Below are 22,494 nucleotides of genomic sequence, written 5' to 3' on the forward strand. Positions count from 1 at the left end.
ACACACACACACACACACACACACACACACACACACACACACACACACACACACGCACACACACACACACACACACACACAGAGACAAACAATCTCAATTAATTTGTTGTCATTCTGAGAATTATATAACCTATCTTTGCCCTTGGGGCATTTTTACCTGTGCCACGTTCCTGAGAGCTTCTCTCTCCAGGGTCCAGCTGGCGCAATCCCGCTTCTCCGCAGAAAGTTGCAGACTCAGCTGCGCCATCTGCAGGTGGCTTTTGTGTAGCTCCAGCTCCCCCAGCTGCCTATGAAATCCCTCTGCCTCGCGTTTGCTCTCCTCCAGGAGGGCCTGCAGGCTGCGGACCTCTGACTGCAAGGCCTCGCGTTCAGCCTGCGGGGAGGAGGACGAACTTCAACAAAATGGCTTCTGCCGTGATGTTGCAGGTCGGAGGACTTTACAGACCTCGAGCAACTTTATCTTTTCTTGATTGAGTTTTTTCTGACCGGATAATTGAAAAAACATCTCCTTAAATACCTCCTTCACCCTGCAAGGGGAAGACTTTGAGTAAAAACAAACACACACAAAAAAAGAGTAACCTAGAGTAACAGTTACATGTAACACGCAAAAGTGCCCGCAAGCTCCCAGATGCCAAAGTACCTGCTTAAAATTGAGCGTGTTGTTGTGTTGCTTGAATATCGAAATCACAGCCGAGATTTTAAAGCAAAAAGAAATTTTTTTTTGTGTCATTACGTCATGATGAGTGCACACTGACAAAATAATTACAGATCTGGGAAACACTCACCAAATGATTTCATTTGACATGTGCCTCAATGTGGTTTGTTACAGGATACTAAGCCCGGCTGCCAAAAGCAAAAAAATAAAAAGAAAAAACTGACACCCCCCATAAAAATGCCTACAATTGCCTGACCAATGTGACCTTAAGAAACAAGTGAGCCGAGTCGTATGACTCAACTCACTTCACAACAGGCTGCAATTTGGCAAATAGAATTAGTGAATGCTTTTCAAAAGAAGCTTCATGCTGTTTACCGCTCAGCTAAAAGTTACTGTCACACTAAACATAATGTGAAGAGAATTACTCTTTGCGTATTTCCAACAACCTCATAACCGATATCTGAACGCAAAACATGCAGCAACGCAGACCATACAACAATACTCACGGACATATATTCTTTATCTTTTGCAAAGAACGACTAATAATACCACTGTATGGAGAAGCTCAGCCTTCAGTACACTGGCCCGAGGTGGCCAAGGCACGCACGCCAGAATGAGCAGCATGAATTATTTTTTCATTAATTTCATTTCATGAAGTCCTTTTTTTGTATGTTTATATACATGATACAAAAATCGCTCCATTGTGATGTATCACTTCAACATACTTGACCTTGGCACCAATTACAACTTTCCTATTTTACCAGCGACCTGGCAGCAAGTGAAACTGAAACGCTAAATGCGACGCGACAGAGGTTCACTGTACAAGTATCTGTCGGCATTTTCCAAGACTTGCCTTTCCAACTCCACGTTTCTCTTTTTCTCCCGATCAGTCAGCACCTTGAGTTGACTCAGTTCAGAGTTGAGATTCTCCTGACTGCTTTCAACATCCTGCATGGCAACATATGAATCTTAATCAACAATCAAACATGGTGACGGTCTGTATTAGGTCTTACTTTGAGGTTTTCTTCCATCTTCTTCAAGGCGTCACATTTGCATGTCAGGTTTTGACGGAGCTGCTCGATCTCCTCTTTCAAGGCGTCCCTTTCGCTCTCCCATTCCTCCTCTATTTCCTGTCTGGCCTCCTGCACGGCCTGCTGCAGCTGCGCCTTCTCCCTCAAGCACTCCTCCAGCTGACTCTGCGGACGGCCAATAATTCGCAGCAAATTTCAAGTGTCGCAGCAAAGTGGACGGTGAGCAGCTTCCTTCCAGCTTCCCACCTGCAGCAACTGAGCTCTGGGGACCACCAGGAGCAGCTCCTCATCATCCTCATCATCACCTGCTCCTTCTTCTTCTTCATTTCGCTCCTCACTCAGGGTCTCCAGCTCATCCAGAGGTTTGGGGGAGCAGAAGGTGAAGGGTTGGCTTTGGGCGCAAACTTGCCCCATCTTGTCGACGTAGACAAAGTGGTACTCTGCCGTGCTGGGGCGAGGTAGGTAGAAGGCTGCCAAAAACAGCAACATTTCCTCTCATAATGTATGTGACCTTTATTTACAGAGTGCTTCACTTTTACAAAACCACGGAGGAACTCTTTGCAGTATTTGATATGGACCTTGAAAAAGGGAACAGCAGTCGACAGCGCTTCTTTCAGTGTAGCCTTCGGGGACAAGCGACCAAGAGTACGTGTGGTACTCGCGAAGTGACGACCATCCCACCTACATTATGGAGGAACAAAACCACTAAAATGAGGTACACCGACACATCAAATGACAAACAATACAAAATTGTATACTGCCCTGTTCAAACGCTTGGGATTTGTGATTTTGATACATGAGACCAAGATAAATCATTTCAAATCATTTTTCCACCATTAATGTGAATTATAACCTGTAGAAGTCAATTGAAAAGAAAAATCTTTTAGCAAAGTAAATGTAAACAGTTGATACAATGTAGTTGCCAAAACTAATGAAATAACTACAGCTAAAATGTAAAAAACTTTTTCGTCAATGAAGTAAAATAAAAACGAAAATGTTTTTTTTTTTAAATAGAAACTTTAAAAAGTATGATGTTAGCAAAATGTTGAGCTTTGATCCTCTCCTCTTTCATCTATAACTGCTTCAAACAACAAAGTGTACGCAGGAAAAGTGATTAAAATTGCACGACTGTCTGTGTCTTATTGTTGTGTTGTGTTGTTTTGTTATTTTGACTTCAAGATGGCACTGCGAGAGTGGCTGCCTTTCCAGCAGCTCCTATATTTTGTTTCCTCTACTTCTTCCTTTCATAACTTTGCTGCTGTGAATTGGGAATTTCTCCATGGCGATACTAATAAAGGTTTTCTTATCTTATCTTAAAGGCAGGGAAAAGAACATCCAAAATATAATTGGGATTAATCAGGGGCACTTTAAATGGTGGTAGCAGGTTTTTCCATGTGCTTGTCGCTATGACAACACCTTGAAGATGCCAATCCAGTCTCTGCTGCTCCACTGATGGGCTGAAGTCAGGCTGTAGTGACACTCGACCCTGGTTTGGGGGAAGTAGCGCTGACCCACATTTCGAAACACCACCGCGGACTCTGGATTGTTTTTCTCCATGACGGTGACAAGGAGGACGGCACACGCTGAAGACATTTGAGAAACACTGTTAGGCAACGCAGCATGGCCTCCCACAACGTGTTTATAAACAACATGCCCACACTGCCACCATACTGCTTGTTATTTGCTATAGATAGATAGACAGATAGATGCAATACATCCTGATTTATGTAGCGCTTTCACAACAGCTACGGCTGTAACAAAGCGATTAACAAAACTTTATTAACATAAAGTAAAATAATAAACACAACACATAATTTTCCCTCATTCGCTTTGTTGTTTGAAGCAGTTCTAGATGAAAGACAGATAGATAGAATTTTACTCTTTACCATACCATAAGTTTTAAAAAACACCTATTACCGCTCAGTTTTTCCGTTTCGAGTGCTGTTGGGCTAAGAGTCATGTGAGCAGTTAGGTTGAGACTCGTTTTATTTCAGTATTTTTTTTAAGTATCTTAATTTCGTTTAAAATCTTACCTTAAAATAGTCGTTTTCTCCAAGACGTTCACGGCCGTGCCCGCAGCAGCACACTGACTCAAATTGACCAGGTGGATCATGGGAAATGTAGTTCACTATCAATAAAGGTGACGGCGTCATCCTTGTGGATACATAATCCGCTGTTTACTTGCTTCTTTCATTTCATGGCAGTAGCAGAAGCTTACCAGGAAAAGTGGCTGCGTGGTTTATGACACGTAAACACGTCCTAGTGAAAAGACATTTATACACCTCTAATCATTTTCACTATTATTTTGAGACCAAGGGCAGCCTTCAAAAATCTCCAAATACAACACAATCAAATGGGAGACTTGCTTTCAATTATAATGAAGTGAATAATGTGATTTGACCTTCATTTTTAACTTACTAAATTTTAGAAATTTTCAGAGAAATATTGGCAACTAGTTAGCAATCAGCCACAAGCCACATTTTGTCCACTATTATTGACAAGCACAACATTACAAATGTCATTTCAAACAGAATGTTCACTGAATTCAGCCAAGACATAGTCCTAATTTACAGCAAAAGGATGAGAGAATGAGTACATTTGTTTTGAAGTTTCAATAAAAGGGAAGTGATATTTTTAAGTTCAAGCCTGTCATTAAAATTTGCTTTGAAGTTTCACTAAAAGGGAAATGATATTTTAAAGTTCAAGCCTGTCATTAAATAAATGTATGGATTTTTTTAAATAAAAATTTTACAGCTATGTGGCCCTTTGCCTACATTTGAATGGCGTGGAACAAATGTGGCCTTCTAATTTGTAAAAATGATAAATAATACATGTTATTGTAAGGAGGTGGCATTCATGCAAAACCTAAGACCTGATCAATCACAGAAATGAATGGATGTATGGATTCACAGAATACAATAACCATTATATTTGTAACAAATACAAGTCGATGACATTTAAATACAAAGAAGTGGTAAAATTGTAATGCAAAAAAAAAAAACACAACAATCATATAACAATATAACATGAGTGTATGTAAAAGAGCATACACAACTGCCTGTAACAAAGACATATATTTGTGTACACTTTATGTATGCATCTCACCCAAAATTAGCTGGGATGGAATCCAGTTCACCCTCCACCTGAATGAGGTTTTCTGCTATGAAGTCTCTTGCGTGTGAGACGATTCTGGCCATGTGTTGTTACTGAACAAAGAGAGGATGCCCAGTTCTGCTAGCTTAGCTCTAGCTACACTCTCCCAGCCCTTATTGGCCAGAGGGTTCCGAGGAGAAGGATGCATGATGCCCTCTACTCGCACGTCCATACCAGCTGTGGCAAGGGCGCGGCGTGCCCGCTGTTCCGCCACCCTGCCCACACCGATCACCATGGAGACACCGAGGGCCTCCACGGCTTGACACAGGGCAATGTCACACAAGCGCAGGAGCTCCTCACGCTCACGGGCATTGAGCTCGGGGGGGGTCAGGTTCTTCCCGGCGCTGCTCATGAAAATTAGAGGGCAAAGGTTGTGCACAAAACAGTGGCGGAAGAACGCCGCAGGCTCGCCACACAACTTTCTGAAAAGGCCCCAGAAGCGGGCGCCGCTCACTTCGCTCTGAGTGCAGGCCAGGCCGCTGATGCGGCGCTTTGGATGCTCGTTGTCAGGGCGACCAACCGCCCCTGTGATCTTCAGCCAATTAACTACTGACTTCACTTCGCCAAAGGGAACCTGTGACAGATGAGATGGAGATTTCCACAGTGAATTTATCTATTTCAACATCTGACAAATAGAGCATCTATTAAACTAAAACAGACAAGTAATGTGGCTAAAAGCAGCCAAATCTGCGAAAGAGTACAAGAATAAAGTAATCATCTTCAAAGTCATAGGTATTTGAGATACAAAGTCATATCTCTCAGAGTAATGTTTTATGAGAAAGTCATATAGGTACAGTCTTACTTTTAAGAACATTTGAAAACCCGCCCACACAAGTGGTGCAACACCTTAGCCAAGCATCCATTCTCAAGATATTACGGCTTTAATCTTTTACCCAAAATATTTGGATTTACTCAAAAAAATATACAACTTTGTTCTCATAATATCAGGACTTTAAAAAAAATATAGAGTATAATCTCCAAAATGTCCAATGTTTTATCCAAAAATACAAAGCTTTATTATTGTACGATAATGACTTTATTCTCAAAATGTGACTTTTCTTGAAAATATAACATATTTAAAAATATACCACTTTTTCTTGACAAATTACAACTTTATTCTTATATCACCATTTTAATCTTTATATTTGATTTTAATCTAACATATAGCTACATAGAAATATAGGTATATATAAACTTTTTCATACTTTTTCTCGACATTGAGGATACAACATTACGACTTTCATCTTGCAAATATGACATTCAGTCTGAAAAAAAACGTTATGCAAGACTATCGTATTTTTTTCCAGCTTTCACGGTAGCCCTCCTGGCTTTCTGACACAGTAGAGTACCGGGACTGCATTACATGATGTCTTTTCATTTGTTTTGGTGGATTAATATTTCATTTAAGTATCATCTGTGATAAACGTACACTCCCTGCGGAAAGCATGCAAGAAATATTGCGCGGTCAACATTTCGCTTTTTCATCAAAAAAAAAAAAAAAGCCAACAATGCAATGTAGACGTTCCTAGTTTTGTGTAGTATGCAATGAAGATGACCGATTACGTCATCAGGAAGACTGGATGTCCTGATGGTAATTCTAAAATAAACTCACCCCCGTCTGGGCCATGCCGAAAGGTCCAGGATTCATGCCTAAAAACAAGTAGCGCTGTCCCGCCTGGCAGTACTTTTCCACGTAGCATCGGTGCGTGTCCCACGCGTATTCTAGTGGGTTGTACAGGTAACGGACGGGTTCTCCGAAACTGAGTCCACGGAGGTGCGCGTTGAGCTCCAGTTCGATCTGTAGGAACCTGCATGAGGGGGTCGCTTTCGGCTCCGGAGTCCACTTCAATGCGACGCTTTCTTTTGAATCCTGCTCGTTTCCATCACCTCGCGACATTGCGCTGTCATTCAACATGGTGGTTGTTTAATGCGCATTAGTGTCCATGATATTTCCAAGATACTGTTTTGTCTCGTTGTTTTGGGATCTGTTTATTTCCCGTGTGCGTCTTGTTTTACGCAAGACGACAACCATTACTCGAGGGCAGTACTGCCCTCTCTTGGCCTAATATGTACCACATCCATGCTAGGATGAGTTGAAACACAAACTATATGCGTCAATGCTTAAGATCTGACGCTTGACTGAAATGCTCTGGAATTAATTGAAAAGGAAGAAATATATGGTGAGACTGAAAATCAAACGTTAACAGTTCGGGGTATCACCCGCCCACTGCCCTAAAACAGCTGGGATCGGCTCCAGCACCCCCGTGACACTCGTGAGAATAAAGAGATTAGAAAATGGATTAGATTAGAGAATTTGATTAAAATTCTATCTGTACTTAAACGGGATGTCAACTCAAAAGTTTTTTTCTTTACAATATATTCTACATGTACCTCCGCGAGCCTGAAAACGGCATTCTGATTAATATTGCATGTGTTTAAATTTGAATGACGTTGGGAAAATCCACTAATTTTTATCCATTTCAGAGGGCGGCCATTTTGGCACTTGCAGAAAATGACATCACAATCGCTCAAGGAAGCGACCAATCACGACTCACCATTTGGTCAGGTGACGTTTGGAAGCTGAGCCGTGATTGGTAATTACCCGAACACTGAGCAATTCTGCCATTTTCTTTCCACAGCAAGTGGCAAAATGGCTGCTCCTTTGATGGATAAAAACTGGTGATTTTTGCTGCTTGATTCTTATTCCACAAACACAACATTAATCAGAATATCATGTTAGGAATAGCTATATAGAACACATTTGAGTTGAAAATGAAGATACCCTTTGAATGGAGGGGAAAAAAATTAACAGATTTTAAAATAATCAAATGGTAATCAGATGTGAGTAAGATACCCTTTGAATGGAGGGGAAAAACTAAGATTTTAAAATAATCAAATGGTAATCAGATGTGAGCAATTGCAGTAATGACACAGATGTCCTTAACAAATGTTTTTATTTCAGCATAATAGTAAGAAGCCTCTCCTCCGATTTCCATACGGTTGAAACTAATTGGATCACAAGGGTACATTATTAGTTAGCCCATTTTACAATAATTATTGTAACAGTTTTAGGAAGTTACTTGTATGCACTCATTTTTCTACACAAAATAATCAATATCAAGATTCTATTATTTCAACTGAGGACCATAACTGCATGCAAGACTAAAAAAGAAAACAACTAATCTGTGATAGCTACCGTTATGTCATCGCTTTCCTAATAGCAGGATCAATATAATTTACTACAAATACCAGGGACTTTGCATTAGAAGGAATCTTTTTCTTCAAACGAACCCCCCTAGTGGGCTGTCAGCCAGACTGATCCAAAATGCTTCTATTCATCTTTTCTGAGGAGAAAGAGGCTTTGTCTAAAACAGAGTACAGTTTGAAGGGAACAAAAATATCCATCACTCAGTTTGCCTTTTTTCGCCCCCACCCCATCACTCCAGTGTTTACAATTTTAGAATTAAAAAGGTACTTGAAATAAAACTCAGACCCACGGTTTGATCCGAGCCAAAAGTTAAAACGTCCATGTTAAAAACAAGCGATTGCGACGTCAGGGTTCTTTTGCGTGGTCCAACTAAAAACTAAACTGACAAGTACTGTATTGCCCTTTTAACGTGCCACTATGCACCAGCGGCATGCTTTGTGCACAGTGACGATGCATTCCTCTAACCTGACCCTCCGTCAGGCCGTCAGCTGTAAACACAGCAAAGAGAAATCAACACTGTTCATTTGTATTGAACATAAAGCATGAATGTTCTTTCTGGCAATCACGGAGGTACTCCATACACATATACTCCGGGACTGCGCCTATCTTACATTCAGTCAACCAAAAGGACGTCTTATGTACACACAAGCTGTTCTTCATCAGAAGACCGCGGATGAGAACTCGAGGAGGGTCACATTTGAGAAATAAATCGGCAGGAAGTCAAGCGGCCGTGGTGGAGCTTCTCTGCCTTCGCTGGTACAACAAAAATCCTTGTTACGATAATGTTGAGCATTACAATGGTTATTTGTGTATCGCACTTTGTTAAGGCTACACCCAATGATATGACATACACCTGTTAAAACACACCAAGCACATAATATCTGCATAAAAAGGCAATGGTTAGTGCGCAGCAGAGTGTTGGTTTCACCAGACCGGGCTTCCTTCAGTATTACACATCACGTGACTCCCCATCAGTGACAATGACGTAAGACATTTTCTGTGCCACTTGGGTCACCAACATTCTGTAACCACGACAGTTTAGAGGAAAAACATCCACTGTGACAGAAAAACGGCCTTGTCTTTGTAGATACATCTGATACACAATAATAAAACATTAAGGAAAAAGGCTAAATAAAACTGGGAAAAAAAGATGCGTGCACGCAACAGAAAAGGGGGGGTGGGGGGGTTGCGGGGGGATCGATACATGGCCAAAATGGGATTGTCCACTCATCGCCTACTCCATGGAAGTCCTGGTTAACAATAACACGACTGTGGGTAATTCTTGACCAAATGGAGGGAAGAAAAAAATAAAACACTTAGTAGCAATATTTACAGACAGTGTACCTCTAATGTTGTTCGAGGCAAAGAATGCCGGTCAACCAGATGGCTTCACAAAAGGGTCCTGATCAAGCTACCGTTGCCATGGTGACATCAAATGAAACACAGCTGCCACGACCGGCAGGATCTGGTTGACGCGAGCCATATTTGGACCTAAGTGACACAATGAAATGCTTTTCCTTGCAACTATGTCCCTGTATGTCAATTACAAAAAAAAAAAAAAAAAAACTGCCGTCATTACAGAGTACCAACAAATGTGGACGCACTGGAACAATAAAAACTGAGTAAGTACAAAACAGGAACACTCTTCATCACAGAAAAGTCTCATTGTTAAAAAAATATGGTGGGGAGAAAAGAAACAGTTAAAACGAAAGCAACAAATGTCCCGCAGTTATTAGTAATCCAAGACTGGAGCCGCATGGTCAGTCTTCGCTCGAGCCACTCAGCATAGAGCGAGCGGTGCGCCCGTCGGCCTGGCCTGTGTCTGGCGGCCTGGTAGACGCAGCCAATGTGGAATGTCAGACGGCCAGACGACCCGGAGGGGGGTGCATGGGGCTCCAGGTTGGGGGGGCGGGCGGCGCTTCTTGGGCATACTGGCGTGGTTCACAACACGGTTGGGTCTCCACTTTTGCTACACCGCGGCCCTGGCACAGCCGGCGGTGCCGCAGCAGACGGTCTGTCCTGGAAAAGTTCTTTTGGAAAAACAACAAGTGGATTTTTTTGAGGACAAGTGTTCCTTCCATACATGCGCCAGCTTTAAATACAAGTTGTAAAAATAGCGTAGCAAGAAAATTTATTTGACTAAGAAAAACATTTTTCATTTCAAAAGACGGGAGTGTATTGGTACACGAACTAATGAATCGGTTTTAATATATCTTGAACAGGCCTCTGGCCAGATCAAAAAGTTATAAAACGGTTTGATGTTGAAGATATATATTTTTTTCTTGACAATTTTATGTAATTTAACGAACAGTTTGGGCTTTGGAGAGCATTTACACGTTAGTACCTGTACATGTTATTCAAATAAATCCAAACATGAACCACATTACCAAAAAAAAAAAACTAATAATATTAAAAATAAAATAAAATATTCCTGAAAAATAAAACAAAATATGTTGTGCTCACCTGCTGGCAGCGCTCACACTGGTAAGGCTTCTCGCCGCTGTGCACGCGTTTGTGTCTCTCCAGGTGGTAACGCTGGATAAACCTCATATCGCACATGTCACACGCAAACGGCTTCTCCCCTAGCAAAAAGCACACACAACAGAGTCAATGCGTCATTATTTGCTTTTTTTTCCCCCTTCTTTGCACCACTAAATTGTGTCAGACTGTCTTTGAGGACTAGCATTGCAGCAATAGTGGGCGGAAAGCCTTATCTGTAACTAATACGTGTTTGGATGGTCAAAAGGCCTGCTCATCAACTCATTATGTGTAGATCAGAGTGGAGTTATCATGGCCCAGATGCACGCAACAGCATCTGGGCTTGCGTCTGATGCTGGTTCAACATCCCATCAAAGTGGAGGTTGCGGTGTGGCGCGGGGCGGGCGGCAGTGGTGGGGGCGCGGCAACGGAACGCATACCCGTGTGAGTGAGGCTGTGTCTCTCCAGGTGGTTACGCTGAATAAACCTCATGTCACACATGGAACAAGCATACGGCTTCACCCCTACACACACAGAGCAGCGTATTAGGCCTACCCGCCACACACCACACAAGGTCAAGTAACGTGCAACATCACCTCAGCCACGCGTACACACACACACACACACACACACGTGCGCACGCACACACACAGACACACACACAATGCGGAAATGTTATCAGATAGAACTATGTGGAGACAGCTGGAACAGAATATGTCAAGCGCACTGCGTCAGATTAACAATGAAGTGTTCTACATGTTCTGGAAGAGCCCTCACGTTTATTTGTCCCACATTCATACAGGAGGGTCATAAATGTGTGCTAATTTGTACATGTATGGAGTCCTTTCAAGGGCAAGGGGCCATATTTGGTCAATGGGGGTCAAAATGATTCCTCACGATATAAAGGTAACGGGCACTGAGATTTCTCCCAGCCGATCAGTGAAGATAGGATAAGAATAGAAATCATCGAAGAAAAGTGTATTGTAGTGCGTGACGGATATTCGGCATTTTGACGAACATAGACATTGGCCTTAAAAAATATATCTTTAAAAAAAAAATCAGATAGCTGAAAAGAGATCAATTTAAAACTGCATGAACTGAAAATGTAAATTAACTTTATAAGAGATCCCGCTGACCGTGAAAACTCGCCGCACCTTTTGTTATTGTTGGAAATCGAAACAAAGATAATGGAAAGTTTAACATTTAAGTTATTTAGAAATGTAGAAATAACTTTATTTACTTTCGAAAATAATCGGGACCAATTTCCTTGTTTATGTCATTTAACTTTTGAGACCTGCTGATGAGCTCCCACAACTTTTTGTTTGAATTTTAAAACATATCTCTAAGTTTAAAAAAAAATGCATGTCGCAAATCTAAAAAAAAAAGCTGTTCAATAAACATACGCGTGAAGACAATTCAACTAAGTTATAAGTCGGAGTTTGTATTCTTTAAAAATTTGACACCAATTTCTTCTGTTTTACTGAAAAGAAATATCGGCTCCAAATATCAATATCAATGGTTTCCTTGACCACTAATAATTGGCATTGGCCCTGAAAAAAACTTAGTCTATATCTAATGTATTGTACTGGGATATCATTTAAAAAAAAAAAAAAAAGCTTACAAATGTTAAAATGTATTTCAGTAATAGAATTCTGAATTTCAAAGTACAGTATTTCAATGGACGTCCAAAAAAAGGCTGAGCTCAGTGTTACTGTGCTGCACCGCAAAAATAAGCGTTTTCAACTGGAGTGGTGACAAATGTAAAGTGTGAGCTGCATAAGTACAGAGAGTGCGCAAAACTTCTATTTGTGTTAAAAATGGAACAAAAAGAAAAAAAAACTCCCACAACTAGTTAATCTAATTCGCAAAACTAATTGCAAGCCACTGGGTCTGCTTGCAAAGCAACCCGAGTGGGAAAACAAGATGGAGGATTACATAAATCCACATCTGTGACGCGCCTTGGCTGAGATCTACATTTGGATGTTCCACGATGAGCATGTGTGATGATCAATACAGGTTGGCTGGTGGTGTCGTTAGCTTCAACCGGCACGAGTAAAAAAGCCTCGTGGAGGCGTTTTTTTTTTTGGGGGGGGGGGGGGGGTTGGTAACGATTAGAGGGAATGCTCTAAATAAGTGTTCGCATTTCTGGCAGCGTGGAAGCTACGCTCTTGGAAAGATTGCGTCAAAGTGACTGGAAAGATGAGAGGGGGGCAGGTGTACGGACCCCTACCCGTATGAGTGAGGCTGTGTCTCGCCAGGTGGTAGCGCTGAACAAACCTCATGTCACACATGGTGCACGCAAAAGGTTTCACACCTAAACGCAAAGCATTAAGACATTAATTTTCAGGACTTGTCATTTGGCTCCATCATCCCTCGATTTCGTCAAATTGCCATTGATGGGTTGTTAACCGCGTTTCAGTGCTCAATCCAAGGAAATAAATTGAAGTTGTGTTTGATCAATTTTCAAATCCACAGCTAACACAACATGAGCTGATGATGTCACACTCCACTCTTGTTTATTTATCTGGTGTTTGTGATTCAAACATGATGCAGAAAACGCTGAATGGCACGCGAGCAAATCCGCCTTTGGTCAAATAATCACAATCGATAATCATGGAAGTTGGGTCAGTGTCATTGTTTAGGTGGGCGGGTGCATACCCATATGAGTGAGGCTGTGTCTCGCCAGGTGATAACGCTGAAAAAACCTCTTGTCACACATGGTGCAAGCATAAGGTTTCACACCTAAATGCAAAGTGGCAATTGTTACATGACTTCGGCTCCATTTTCATTCTTTGCCTTTACATCCCGACGCTATTGGTTATTAACCACACAGTCGCCAATTCATGCACAAAACCCGATTTCGTTCAGCCTCTCGGTGGCGCGTTTAGCGGCATTGCGACACTGCAGTTTGCATCAGAAACAACACCGTCACCACGATAACATGGCGCAGTTCTCAACCGCTCATTACCTACACGTATCTACCACTAACAGATAGGCCAATCCTCCCCACTTTCCCGAAATGCCCAGCAGGCAGAAATCGGCACAACCACTGACATCGCGGATATCTACGAGTGATCTGAGTCGCATTGTGAATTCATGTGCATGAGCTCGCAACACAGACATGTCGTATAAGTGATGTGTCTGTCAGACTGTGTGGCGAGATAACACACAGAGGCAATGGAGGACGCATTATTTTGAAATATGAAGGGCCTGTATGTGTCGGGAAATGTCAGGGGTCAGGCTGACCTCGGTCATCCTGGACATTCTGGGAAATTAGAAGGGTTGGCATCTCGGGCTCGAATACTCCCACGGTAACTGTTGCATTGTGAAAACACACGACAATATCCTAAGAGAGCGGCCTCCATTTTCTTGACGATGATTGCCTTCAACCGCAAAACTAACACGGCCGTAATATGAATGTGCCGAAATGCCTTTTTTTAGTTAACATGTGTGGCCTTTAATCAAAGAAGTATTTTAAATGAGGCGGTGTGTGCTAAAAGCCTAATGGGCGGTAAGGGTTCAAAACGATCGAGGGGCAGGTGCATCGACGCATACCAGTATGAGTGAGGCTGTGTCTGGCCAGGTGGTAGCGCTGAACAAACCTCATGTCACACATGGTGCAAGCGAAAGGTTTCACACCTAAACGCAGAGGTATTACAGGTATTACTTTCACACTTTGGTTTTTGGTGTTCACAATCCAACAGTGATGCAATGTGCTTCTCTACTCAGAATTGATGGGTTGTCAACCAACATTTTCAAGAAATAAAGCAAGCTTTTGTGTTTGTTTGGTTTTTTTATGTCCAATCTCGGTACAAAATATGATCGGTAGCTGTATAGCTACAGTGTATTTGCAGATATGATCAGAATTTAGGTGTCCGTCTGATAGAGCTGTGTGTGATGCCATGTAAAGTCAGATGTGACTTAAAAGTGTCATGGGCAAGGTGGGCGCATACCCATATGAGTGAGGCTGTGTCTCGCCAGGTGGTAGCGCTGAAAAAACCTCTTGTCGCATATGGTGCAAGCATAAGGTTTCACACCTAAATGCAAAGTAGCAACATTGTAATTTATTTTTTTTTGCTTCACTTTGCAGTTTTTGTCTATGTAAACATACCTACGCTATTGGTTATTAACCACACATTTCCCAATTAATGCAATGAGAAGATCTCAATCTGTTGACATTTCTGGCAGAAAAGATTTAGCAATAGTGGCTTTAGATTTTGTGGCCTAATCAAACATTCCTACAGGTAAATGAAACGCTAGCCATGGCAAGCTCAGGTCAAACATCACAAACAAGGCCGTCAGAAGCAAGTTTGACCAAATGTCTATCAAATCCGTGACTGAACGGTCAGTGGGGGTTCACCGCTGCTAGTTAAAGAGACTTACTTGACTGGCAATCAGGGTCTCGAAAGTTGAAGCAAATAACACAAAAGATAAAAGATACTCATAGAGAGCCTGTTGGTTATTGTTTCGACGTCGTCTGCCCATAAAAACTGTACACTTAACTCTCTCCAGAGGTTGTAACTGTTCACAAGCTTTAAGTTTGACTTTTGGCACATCCAAACAACAAGGCGACCCACCGTCTTTACCTCCTCGGACAAGCATTCTATGCCCATGTTTGTAAAGTTTGAAGATGTTTAAAGTAGGGCCGCACGATATTGGAAAAACATGCGATATGAGGGTTATATGATTGCGATATTTAACATATTCCAGAAGAAAAATGACATTTTTATCATCTCACGAAATATTTTTTTTTCATGCAGCAAAATAAGCAAGCCCATTTTATTCTTAGTGAATTAACCCTTTCATGCACCAATAATGATAACTTGTAACCTGATAACAGCTGTCCACTGTAGTAACCGCTGTCCATGAAAGTGTTAAATGTTAATGCCCCTAAATACTGTTCCAGTATTGGATGGCGGTTGCATCTGATTGGTCCAAGTCTGATAAAAGCATACAATTTTATCAGTCAATTAATGCACATCTCTGCGATATGCATATTGCATGGGCAAATATTGCGATAACAAGATATTGTGCGGCCCTACTTTAAAGTATTTATTCTAATACAGCACAGGTACGATTCCAATTAAACAACAGCCAGCAGCAAAAAAATATAGCACGGGAATATGTAACTAATACGATGTCCCTAATAATATTAATACCAGCCACCAGAAGTATTGATTTGTTTGTCTATTTTACATTTGCTCTCTCTATGAATACAGAGCGCACGACATAGTAGGTAATCTGTTCCTGTGGGTTTTTATTTTCAATGACTACATTGTTGTAAAGGAAATAATCACAACTATAGGAATAAATACATTTTCACTACAAAAATTACAGGAGCCTACTCTTTCATGCACCCTGTTAACCTGATAACACAATAAGCTGTCCACTGTAGTCACCGCTGTCCCTGAAAGGATGAAAAACCAAAAGATTTCCTCTATTCCCGTATCAGACATGGTAAGTTACACATGAGTGATTTCCTGATGTGAAGTGACAAATGGAAAGGTGCACACAGAATGTACTGGGCACGGTGTACGGACCCATACCCGTATGAGTGAGGCTGTGTCTCGCCAGGTGGTAACGCTGACAAAACTTCATGTCACACATGGTGCAAGCATAAGGTTTCACACCTAAATGCAGAGCATCAACAGCATTAATGTGTGTCTCTGCACCAAAAGCAACAAGAAATCGTCAAGTGTTGAAAAGCAACTCATCCGGACCAAATTGATGTCTGTGGTTAATAACCAATGTCATACCCTAACAATAATGACATGGGCAAAGGCTGAGCTAAAAAAAAAAAAAAAAAAAAAAAAGGTGGTTGTAGGGAAATGACACCATTTTCTGATCCACTTACTTTACACGAGTCAATAAAGTCAGTGGTGCTGATACCCTAAATCTTCCCCATCAACAACGTGTCAGAAGACAGACATTTAACACATGTTGCAGCATCCTAACAGTGTGACTGTCTTAAGATTGGCAGGCGCATACCCATGTGAGTGAGGCTGTGTCTCGCCAGGTGGTAGCGCTGAAAAAACCTCTTGTCACACATGGTGCAAGCGTACGGCTTCACCCCTACGCACACAAAGTACCAGCTTTAGCGTGGAAAAGAAATGATTCAACTGCCGAAAATGATCGCCGCTAAACTTTACTAATTGTTTAGTAAAGTTTTGGTGCACTAATCAGCGCTTAGTTTGCTGCAGAGATTCCACCAGGTGAGGAGGTACATCTGCCATTCCAATTCGACATGACTTTGCTCGACGACTAGGACTGCTAATTCTACAGTCGGTGTTCGAATTTCTAAATGTTGATGGACAATAAAAATCATCCGGAGAGCAAAAAGGAACCAATCTGCAAACCGACAAACCTTCATATCCAAAGGAATAATTGAGGTCCTAAATGGACACATTTCACCAAGAACAAAAGCCAATAAGAGATTTCCTCATTTCTACAGATTTATTTTTCAACGCTGATCGCAGGTTAGACAATTTTAGGCAGTTGTCAAGCTATGCACAATATATAAGAACGTAACATCTGCAATGTAAAATCAGACATAAAATGGAACACTGTAAATAACTGTAGAGGACTGATCTAAAAAGCCTTGTTGATCTGTTAGGGCTGGGCGATATCAATATATATATATCGCGATCGACACGTGATTCATATCAATAGAAAATGCCTTTGATAATGGCACTACGTGTGTTGTTGGCACGGACATATGGGGCAGCTGACTCCAAACAACGAAGCAGCAGCAGCTAAAACAACGAAGAAAACGTGTGTGCATGTGCGCGCATTCGGCGTATTCACACAGTGTAACTTCCTTCAAAAAAAAATAAAATTAAAAATAAGACCAGTCGGCTCAGCACAACTCTGCAATAAGATGATATCATCCATAGTAACCCGATTAAACACCTCCGGAAGGATGTGTAGTACAGCAGTAGAGGCGTTCCCTGTCTTAGAATGTATTAGCCAAGCACGACCCTCCAGCATCGCATTCAACTCATAATCCAGGCAAGGGAAACATGAATGGACGATGGCAATACTTAGCCCGCTTAAGACAAAGACATCCTAAAATGGTTGCTCAACAGTAATGGAGGAGGTTCACCACACTTACATTGTCAGGACATTGAATGAAGGTTAAGGTAAACGATTGACAATGCTCCTTTTGGGTCGCGTCTTCCTCAAATAAGTATTCACGCTGCACTGCTGAAGGAGCGCCACATAACAAACAATGTAAACACCGAAACCAGTTAATTACCTTATTTTAAATCAGTAAAAAAATATTTAGAAAGTAAAAATGATCAATATTGACTGATATGAACTTATATTGTGAAACATTTTTCAGCTATACCGCCCAGCTGTACTAAGCACGTTATGTTTGAGAAGGCATTCGTTTGATCTTTATATCGACCAGTTTGTTTGACTTTTTCATAGTTGTGTTGATCTCTTATTAAAGCTCACATTTTGTCTTTTCAAATAAAATTACCTCAAGTCAACGTTGCTTTTCAATAAACAAAAATGAAATACGTGTTTTCAGTCATATCGCCCAGCCCTATGATCTGTAAATCATTTGTGTTTCTGTGAAAATCATCCTTTCAGAGAAAAAGTGACAAAAGACAATGTCAGTCAATTGAATGAGCAAGGACATAATAAATTGGCCTGCATGGAGTGGTGTTGTTGAAATACATTCTAATTAGCTTCTGACCTAGAACGACCCGAAATGAATAATTTCTGTCACCCCTCACACAGATTTAATGTCAAGTAAGATGGTGAAATAATTGCCGGATATCTACAAATAAAGGCCTACGTATCAAACACGTGAGCTTCAGTTATGACGTACGATAGAAGCTTCAAAATGTATGATTCCGCAATACAACCAAAACGCAACAATTAAATCCCATGAAGCAAACAGTCGTTCAACGCCATCAAACTATACAACTGCTCATCAAGTATACAGTTGACATGACACAATTCATTTGGTGACATGTGGTAACATAATTTCAAGGAAGCCGTATGACCATGACAGTGTGCCCCACGCCACATTTAAACAAAAAAGGGACCTACCTGTGTGAGTGAGACTGTGTCTTTCCAGTTGGTAACGTTGTATAAACCTCATGTCACACATGGTACAAGCATATGGCTTCACTCCTGAATGGAACACAAGAAGGGTTAGATGCAATTTTCCAAACATCAAAAAGGCGACATGCAAAAAGATGCATAGACATGCTACTGGCTGCTAGCAAACTGAACGTACAATGAGACATTACGCCAGAAAAGAACTGGCAGACATCATAAGCTAAGTTGTACGATTACCAAGAAGCAGATCTTAAGAAAATAAAACACAGGAGGTACTTTAATAATGTTCAGTCTTAGTGCAGATGTTTTTGAGCTTGACGTTTTTGCAAATGCACCATTTCAGTGGTCAAGAAGCCAAATGTGGATTCAGTCGGGAGAAATGGAACTTCTCTTTTGGGTATTTCAGACTACTGATGTCTGCCATTGAATCTTTATTTGTGTAATGTGCTCGATGTTGCTGGTGTCATAAAGTGCTCAATGATAACACATGCTAGAATAATAACATTACAGTTTGCAATCACAAGGAGGGACATTTTTTTTTTCGGTGGACGGTTTTCCAACAAAGCCTACAGTTTTAGTGGAAAATTTCCACCAATTGCAAAATGATCTTGTAGGAAACGGGACTTAAGAAATAAGTTAGACATGTTGTTGCTTGGTTATATTTCAATGTTTTCAAGGAAAAGGGGAACAAATGCAGCATACCGGTATGAGTGAGGCTGTGTCTTGCCAAATGGTAACGTTGGAAGAACCTCATGTCACACATGGAGCAAGCATACGGCTTCACCCCTGAATGCATACAGTACCAAACTTTATTAAAGTGCTCCTGTCAGCTACAAACACAAATGAATGTTGACATGTATAAGTTAGTTTGGGGCCATGACATACTACCAGGTCTAACGAGTTCCTAGTTACACATTAATGCCGATACTGTAAGTAAACCAAAAATAAGTCATGAAAGAACTGTACAAAATGAAAGGGCCCTTATTTGTCTTGAGCTGCTTTTCCACTGTGTGGCACCTACACGGCGGGGCCTCAGCTTGAGTGGATCTGTTGGATTTTCATTTAAAAAAAAAAAAAAAAAAAAACAGTCGTGCTAACAAACAATAAATGGAGACTTTATTCGAAAGGATGCCGTCACGAGCATGAAAACAGACACTGGAGCGCTCAGAACTACAGCACAGCAGCAGGGTACGCAAACATTAGACGGTGTGTTGTTTTCCCATCAATTCCAGCCTTTTCCCCAAATGTTACAAAAATGCAACACCGACAAATCTGCAGCCGTTTGCACCACATGGTCTCGTCACGTCATGCTTGGACCCTCAACCGACCAGGTACGGGAAGTAGTACCTGGCCACGACAGTGGAAATAGGTCAATAGTGAGTAGAGCCGTGTAGGTAGCGCGCAGTGGAAGGGCGTTTGTGTCCCAGTGCTCTGACAGTTAGGGTGAGGCCGAGACACTCGAACACTCCGATGCGTGGTAAGGTCAGAGGGGGTGAAAATAAACATGTACCCGTATGTGTGAGAGTGTGTCTCGCCAGGTGGTATCTCTGGAAAAATCTCATGTCACACATGGAGCAAGCATATGGCTTCACCCCTGTACACACAGAGCAAATTTTTTTTTTTTTGTAAAAAGAAAAAAAAAAAACAAACACCACAAATGATCTCAAGAGGACACACCCGGTTATTATGTATCCAGACATGCCAAAGGCGGTGGCATAAGTACACTTTATGCACTGAGCTATTGTTTTATAGTCGTTCACAATACGTCTTGAAGGAGTTCAACATGTTTGTCTTCGCGCTAAGGTCAAAGTTATCTCTCTGGAACAACTGCTTCGAGGCTTAGGTCAAATAGTAACAAGAACTAGCAGGCAACAGGCCTGAGAAGACCAGTGAAGATCATTCTTGAAATAAGGAAGCGTTAATGACCACTAGGCCAGCAGGAAGGTTTAAATGAATCAAGGAAGAGCAACCTCATACCCGTGTGAGTGAGACTGTGTCTTGCCAAGTGGTAGCGTTGGAAAAATCTCATGTCACAAATGGAGCAAGCGTATGGCTTCACCCCTACACACAAAAAGTATGTCAGCAGAGGCTAGAAACACAACAAACCAGAACCATCAACTCTTCCCTCAGGTACAGCTCAGCTCCTCTTATACATCCACACATCCTCCCAGCTGGGTCTAATTATATCCCCCAAATTATGTCAGCCACATTAAAATGTGTCCAAACATTTTGAGAGGGGACAAAGTAGTGACTGCGTGGAACAAAGTAGAGCGCTCAGCGGGGGGAAAAGCTGATGTTTCGTACATTTACGTGGATACTTAACACTAGAATTATTTGATGTTTGGCTGTTGGAACATGTCTGGATACATCTTCATTCTTCCTAACATTTCAAGTCAAATAAAAAATTTGAAAGTCAATTGTGGCATGGTCGTGTTTCTTTCTGCTGTTGAACGAGCGGATAAGTGGAGGCACTTCTACCGGAGAAGCTAGTGTATGTAGACGCATACCAGTATGAGTGAGGCTGTGTCTTGCCAGATGGTAACGTTGGAAGAACCTCATGTCACACATGGAGCAAGCGTACGGCTTCACCCCTACATACACAAAGTCACACATTAGCTACGACCTCGCTTTGGCATTAAAAGGGACAGTCATTAAAGGCTTGTTTGGGTCCAATTGTGTCATCTGCGATTCGGAAGCATTCGTTGCGTGGAGTTATGACACAAAAACAGCCACAGGATGTGAGCCAAGCATGCGTGAACGAGACACACAAGGCAGCAGCAGCAAGACAGCAAAGAAAACGCGCAAGACAGCGATCACACTGGCCAGCGGAAGCAGATACACTTGCATCACTAGTGACTATGATGAATGACCTTTTCACCACTGGGGAAGGGGTGTTGTTTGAGACGATTTGTTTTGGTTTTCTTTTTTTAGGCATAACCTGCCTCGCAAACTGCTAAAGCTTTTCAGTCAATTCCTGCTCCAAACTCACATCATTGAAATTTTGCCGAAAGCCTCAACTAAAAAAAAAAAAAAAAAAGCCAGAGATAATTACAGCTTAGCCACATGAGCGGCAGCCATTAATGTGCATATATAGATGTGGGTGGACATCAAAGGACTAATTGGGAACACGGCAGGAAACTGCTTCAGGCAAAATGCACCAGACTGGAGGATAATTCTAATACAACCACTTTTTACCAGCACGACAATAATAATGAATACAGTGGTTCATTCCACCTCACCTACCATAATTTGAATGACAGACATGCAAAATCATGATCCGCCATGGATTATTGGAACTGGTCATCTTTAACAAAACGATTACACCATTAAATAAAGTGAATGTATCAAAAGAATGAAAACTAATATCGTGGTTACAACTCCATTATTAACATCACACCAAAAGTGTCCATCTTAAGTAAAATCGTGTAACTGAGATGTCAAGATGACAGGTAGCAGCATGGTTAAGACAAGGTTCTTGTTTCGTGTCATCTGACATCCACGTTTTCTGAAAATAACTCTAAAATTAAAGCACCAATCTAATGAAAGATTTAATATGACCCCCCCAAAAAAACAAACAAAAAAACCCATAGTCCTTTGATGTCCATGCAGGGCTTCTCAATATATATATATATATATATATATATATATTTTTTTTTTTCTCTTTTAAAGAAGTGCACATCTGGCCTATTCCTTGAGGACAAACACTGTGGTCCACGAGTTAGATTTCAAGTCCACTATCAAGAAAACTTGCTTTTATATCTTTTCTTCTTAAAATGTGTGCGGGCAATTGTTTAGTGCAAAATTCTGTGATCATTTGATTCCACATGCTGAGTGCACCTCTATAACTTATGCTTATGGAACACAAGATGAGACGGGTGTTTGGGGGGGGGGGGGGG

At 41.4% G+C, this 22,494-nt stretch overlaps 3 protein-coding genes across 40 annotated transcripts in view; all 3 read right to left on the reverse strand.

The window, feature by feature from the left end:
* The window catches only part of LOC109522441 (calcium-binding and coiled-coil domain-containing protein 1-like), a 9,178-nt gene extending 5,364 nt beyond the window's left edge, over positions 1-3,814 (reverse strand). For 2 of the 4 annotated variants that reach the window (XM_019881016.1, XM_019881018.1), the window contains exons 1-8: positions 3,723-3,809; positions 3,103-3,274; positions 2,265-2,367; positions 1,933-2,156; positions 1,669-1,851; positions 1,509-1,603; positions 446-527; positions 158-373 (exon numbers count right to left, since the gene is read on the reverse strand). In XM_019881016.1, the coding sequence (XP_019736575.1) occupies positions 158-373; positions 446-527; positions 1,509-1,603; positions 1,669-1,851; positions 1,933-2,156; positions 2,265-2,367; positions 3,103-3,274; positions 3,723-3,799 (1,152 nt within the window). In that variant the 5' untranslated portion in view covers positions 3,800-3,809. Of the gene's footprint in view, positions 1-157; positions 374-445; positions 528-1,508; positions 1,604-1,668; positions 1,852-1,932; positions 2,157-2,264; positions 2,368-3,102; positions 3,275-3,719 lie in introns of all 4 variants that reach the window. The other 2 variants (XM_019881014.1, XM_019881017.1) reach the window with 2 other exon arrangements.
* Positions 3,815-4,591: 777 nt separating this feature from the next.
* On the reverse strand, positions 4,592-7,245 carry LOC109522442 (single-strand selective monofunctional uracil DNA glycosylase). The gene is made up of 2 exons (XM_019881019.1): positions 6,452-7,245; positions 4,592-5,413 (listed from the first exon to the last, which is right to left on the reverse strand). Exons 1-2 carry the CDS (start codon positions 6,752-6,754, stop codon positions 4,847-4,849), a joined length of 870 nt encoding a protein of 289 aa, XP_019736578.1. The 5' UTR covers positions 6,755-7,245; the 3' UTR covers positions 4,592-4,846.
* Positions 7,246-7,776: 531 nt separating this feature from the next.
* Positions 7,777-22,494, reverse strand: part of znf740a (zinc finger protein 740a) — a 19,733-nt gene continuing 5,015 nt past the window's right edge. For 4 of the 35 annotated variants that reach the window (XM_019880807.1, XM_019880818.1, XM_019880805.1 and 1 more), the window contains 14 exons: positions 21,106-21,189; positions 20,576-20,659; positions 20,109-20,192; positions 19,301-19,384; positions 18,587-18,670; positions 16,514-16,597; positions 16,072-16,155; positions 14,479-14,562; positions 14,081-14,164; positions 13,184-13,267; positions 12,756-12,839; positions 10,966-11,049; positions 10,511-10,629; positions 7,777-10,077 (listed from right to left, as the gene is read on the reverse strand). In XM_019880807.1, the coding sequence (XP_019736366.1) occupies positions 9,904-10,077; positions 10,511-10,629; positions 10,966-11,049; positions 12,756-12,839; positions 13,184-13,267; positions 14,081-14,164; positions 14,479-14,562; positions 16,072-16,155; positions 16,514-16,597; positions 18,587-18,670; positions 19,301-19,384; positions 20,109-20,192; positions 20,576-20,659; positions 21,106-21,189 (1,301 nt within the window). In that variant the 3' untranslated portion in view covers positions 7,777-9,903. The remainder of the gene's footprint in view (positions 10,078-10,510; positions 10,630-10,965; positions 11,050-12,755; positions 12,840-13,183; positions 13,268-14,080; positions 14,165-14,478; positions 14,563-16,071; positions 16,156-16,513; positions 16,598-18,586; positions 18,671-19,300; positions 19,385-20,108; positions 20,193-20,575; positions 20,660-21,105; positions 21,190-22,494) is intronic. The other 31 variants (XM_019880829.1, XM_019880814.1, XM_019880835.1 and 28 more) reach the window with 28 other exon arrangements.

Source organism: Hippocampus comes, unplaced genomic scaffold (genome assembly GCF_001891065.2).
Source record: "Hippocampus comes isolate QL1 unplaced genomic scaffold, H_comes_QL1_v1.1 scaffold68, whole genome shotgun sequence".
NCBI lineage: Eukaryota > Metazoa > Chordata > Actinopteri > Syngnathiformes > Syngnathidae > Hippocampus > Hippocampus comes.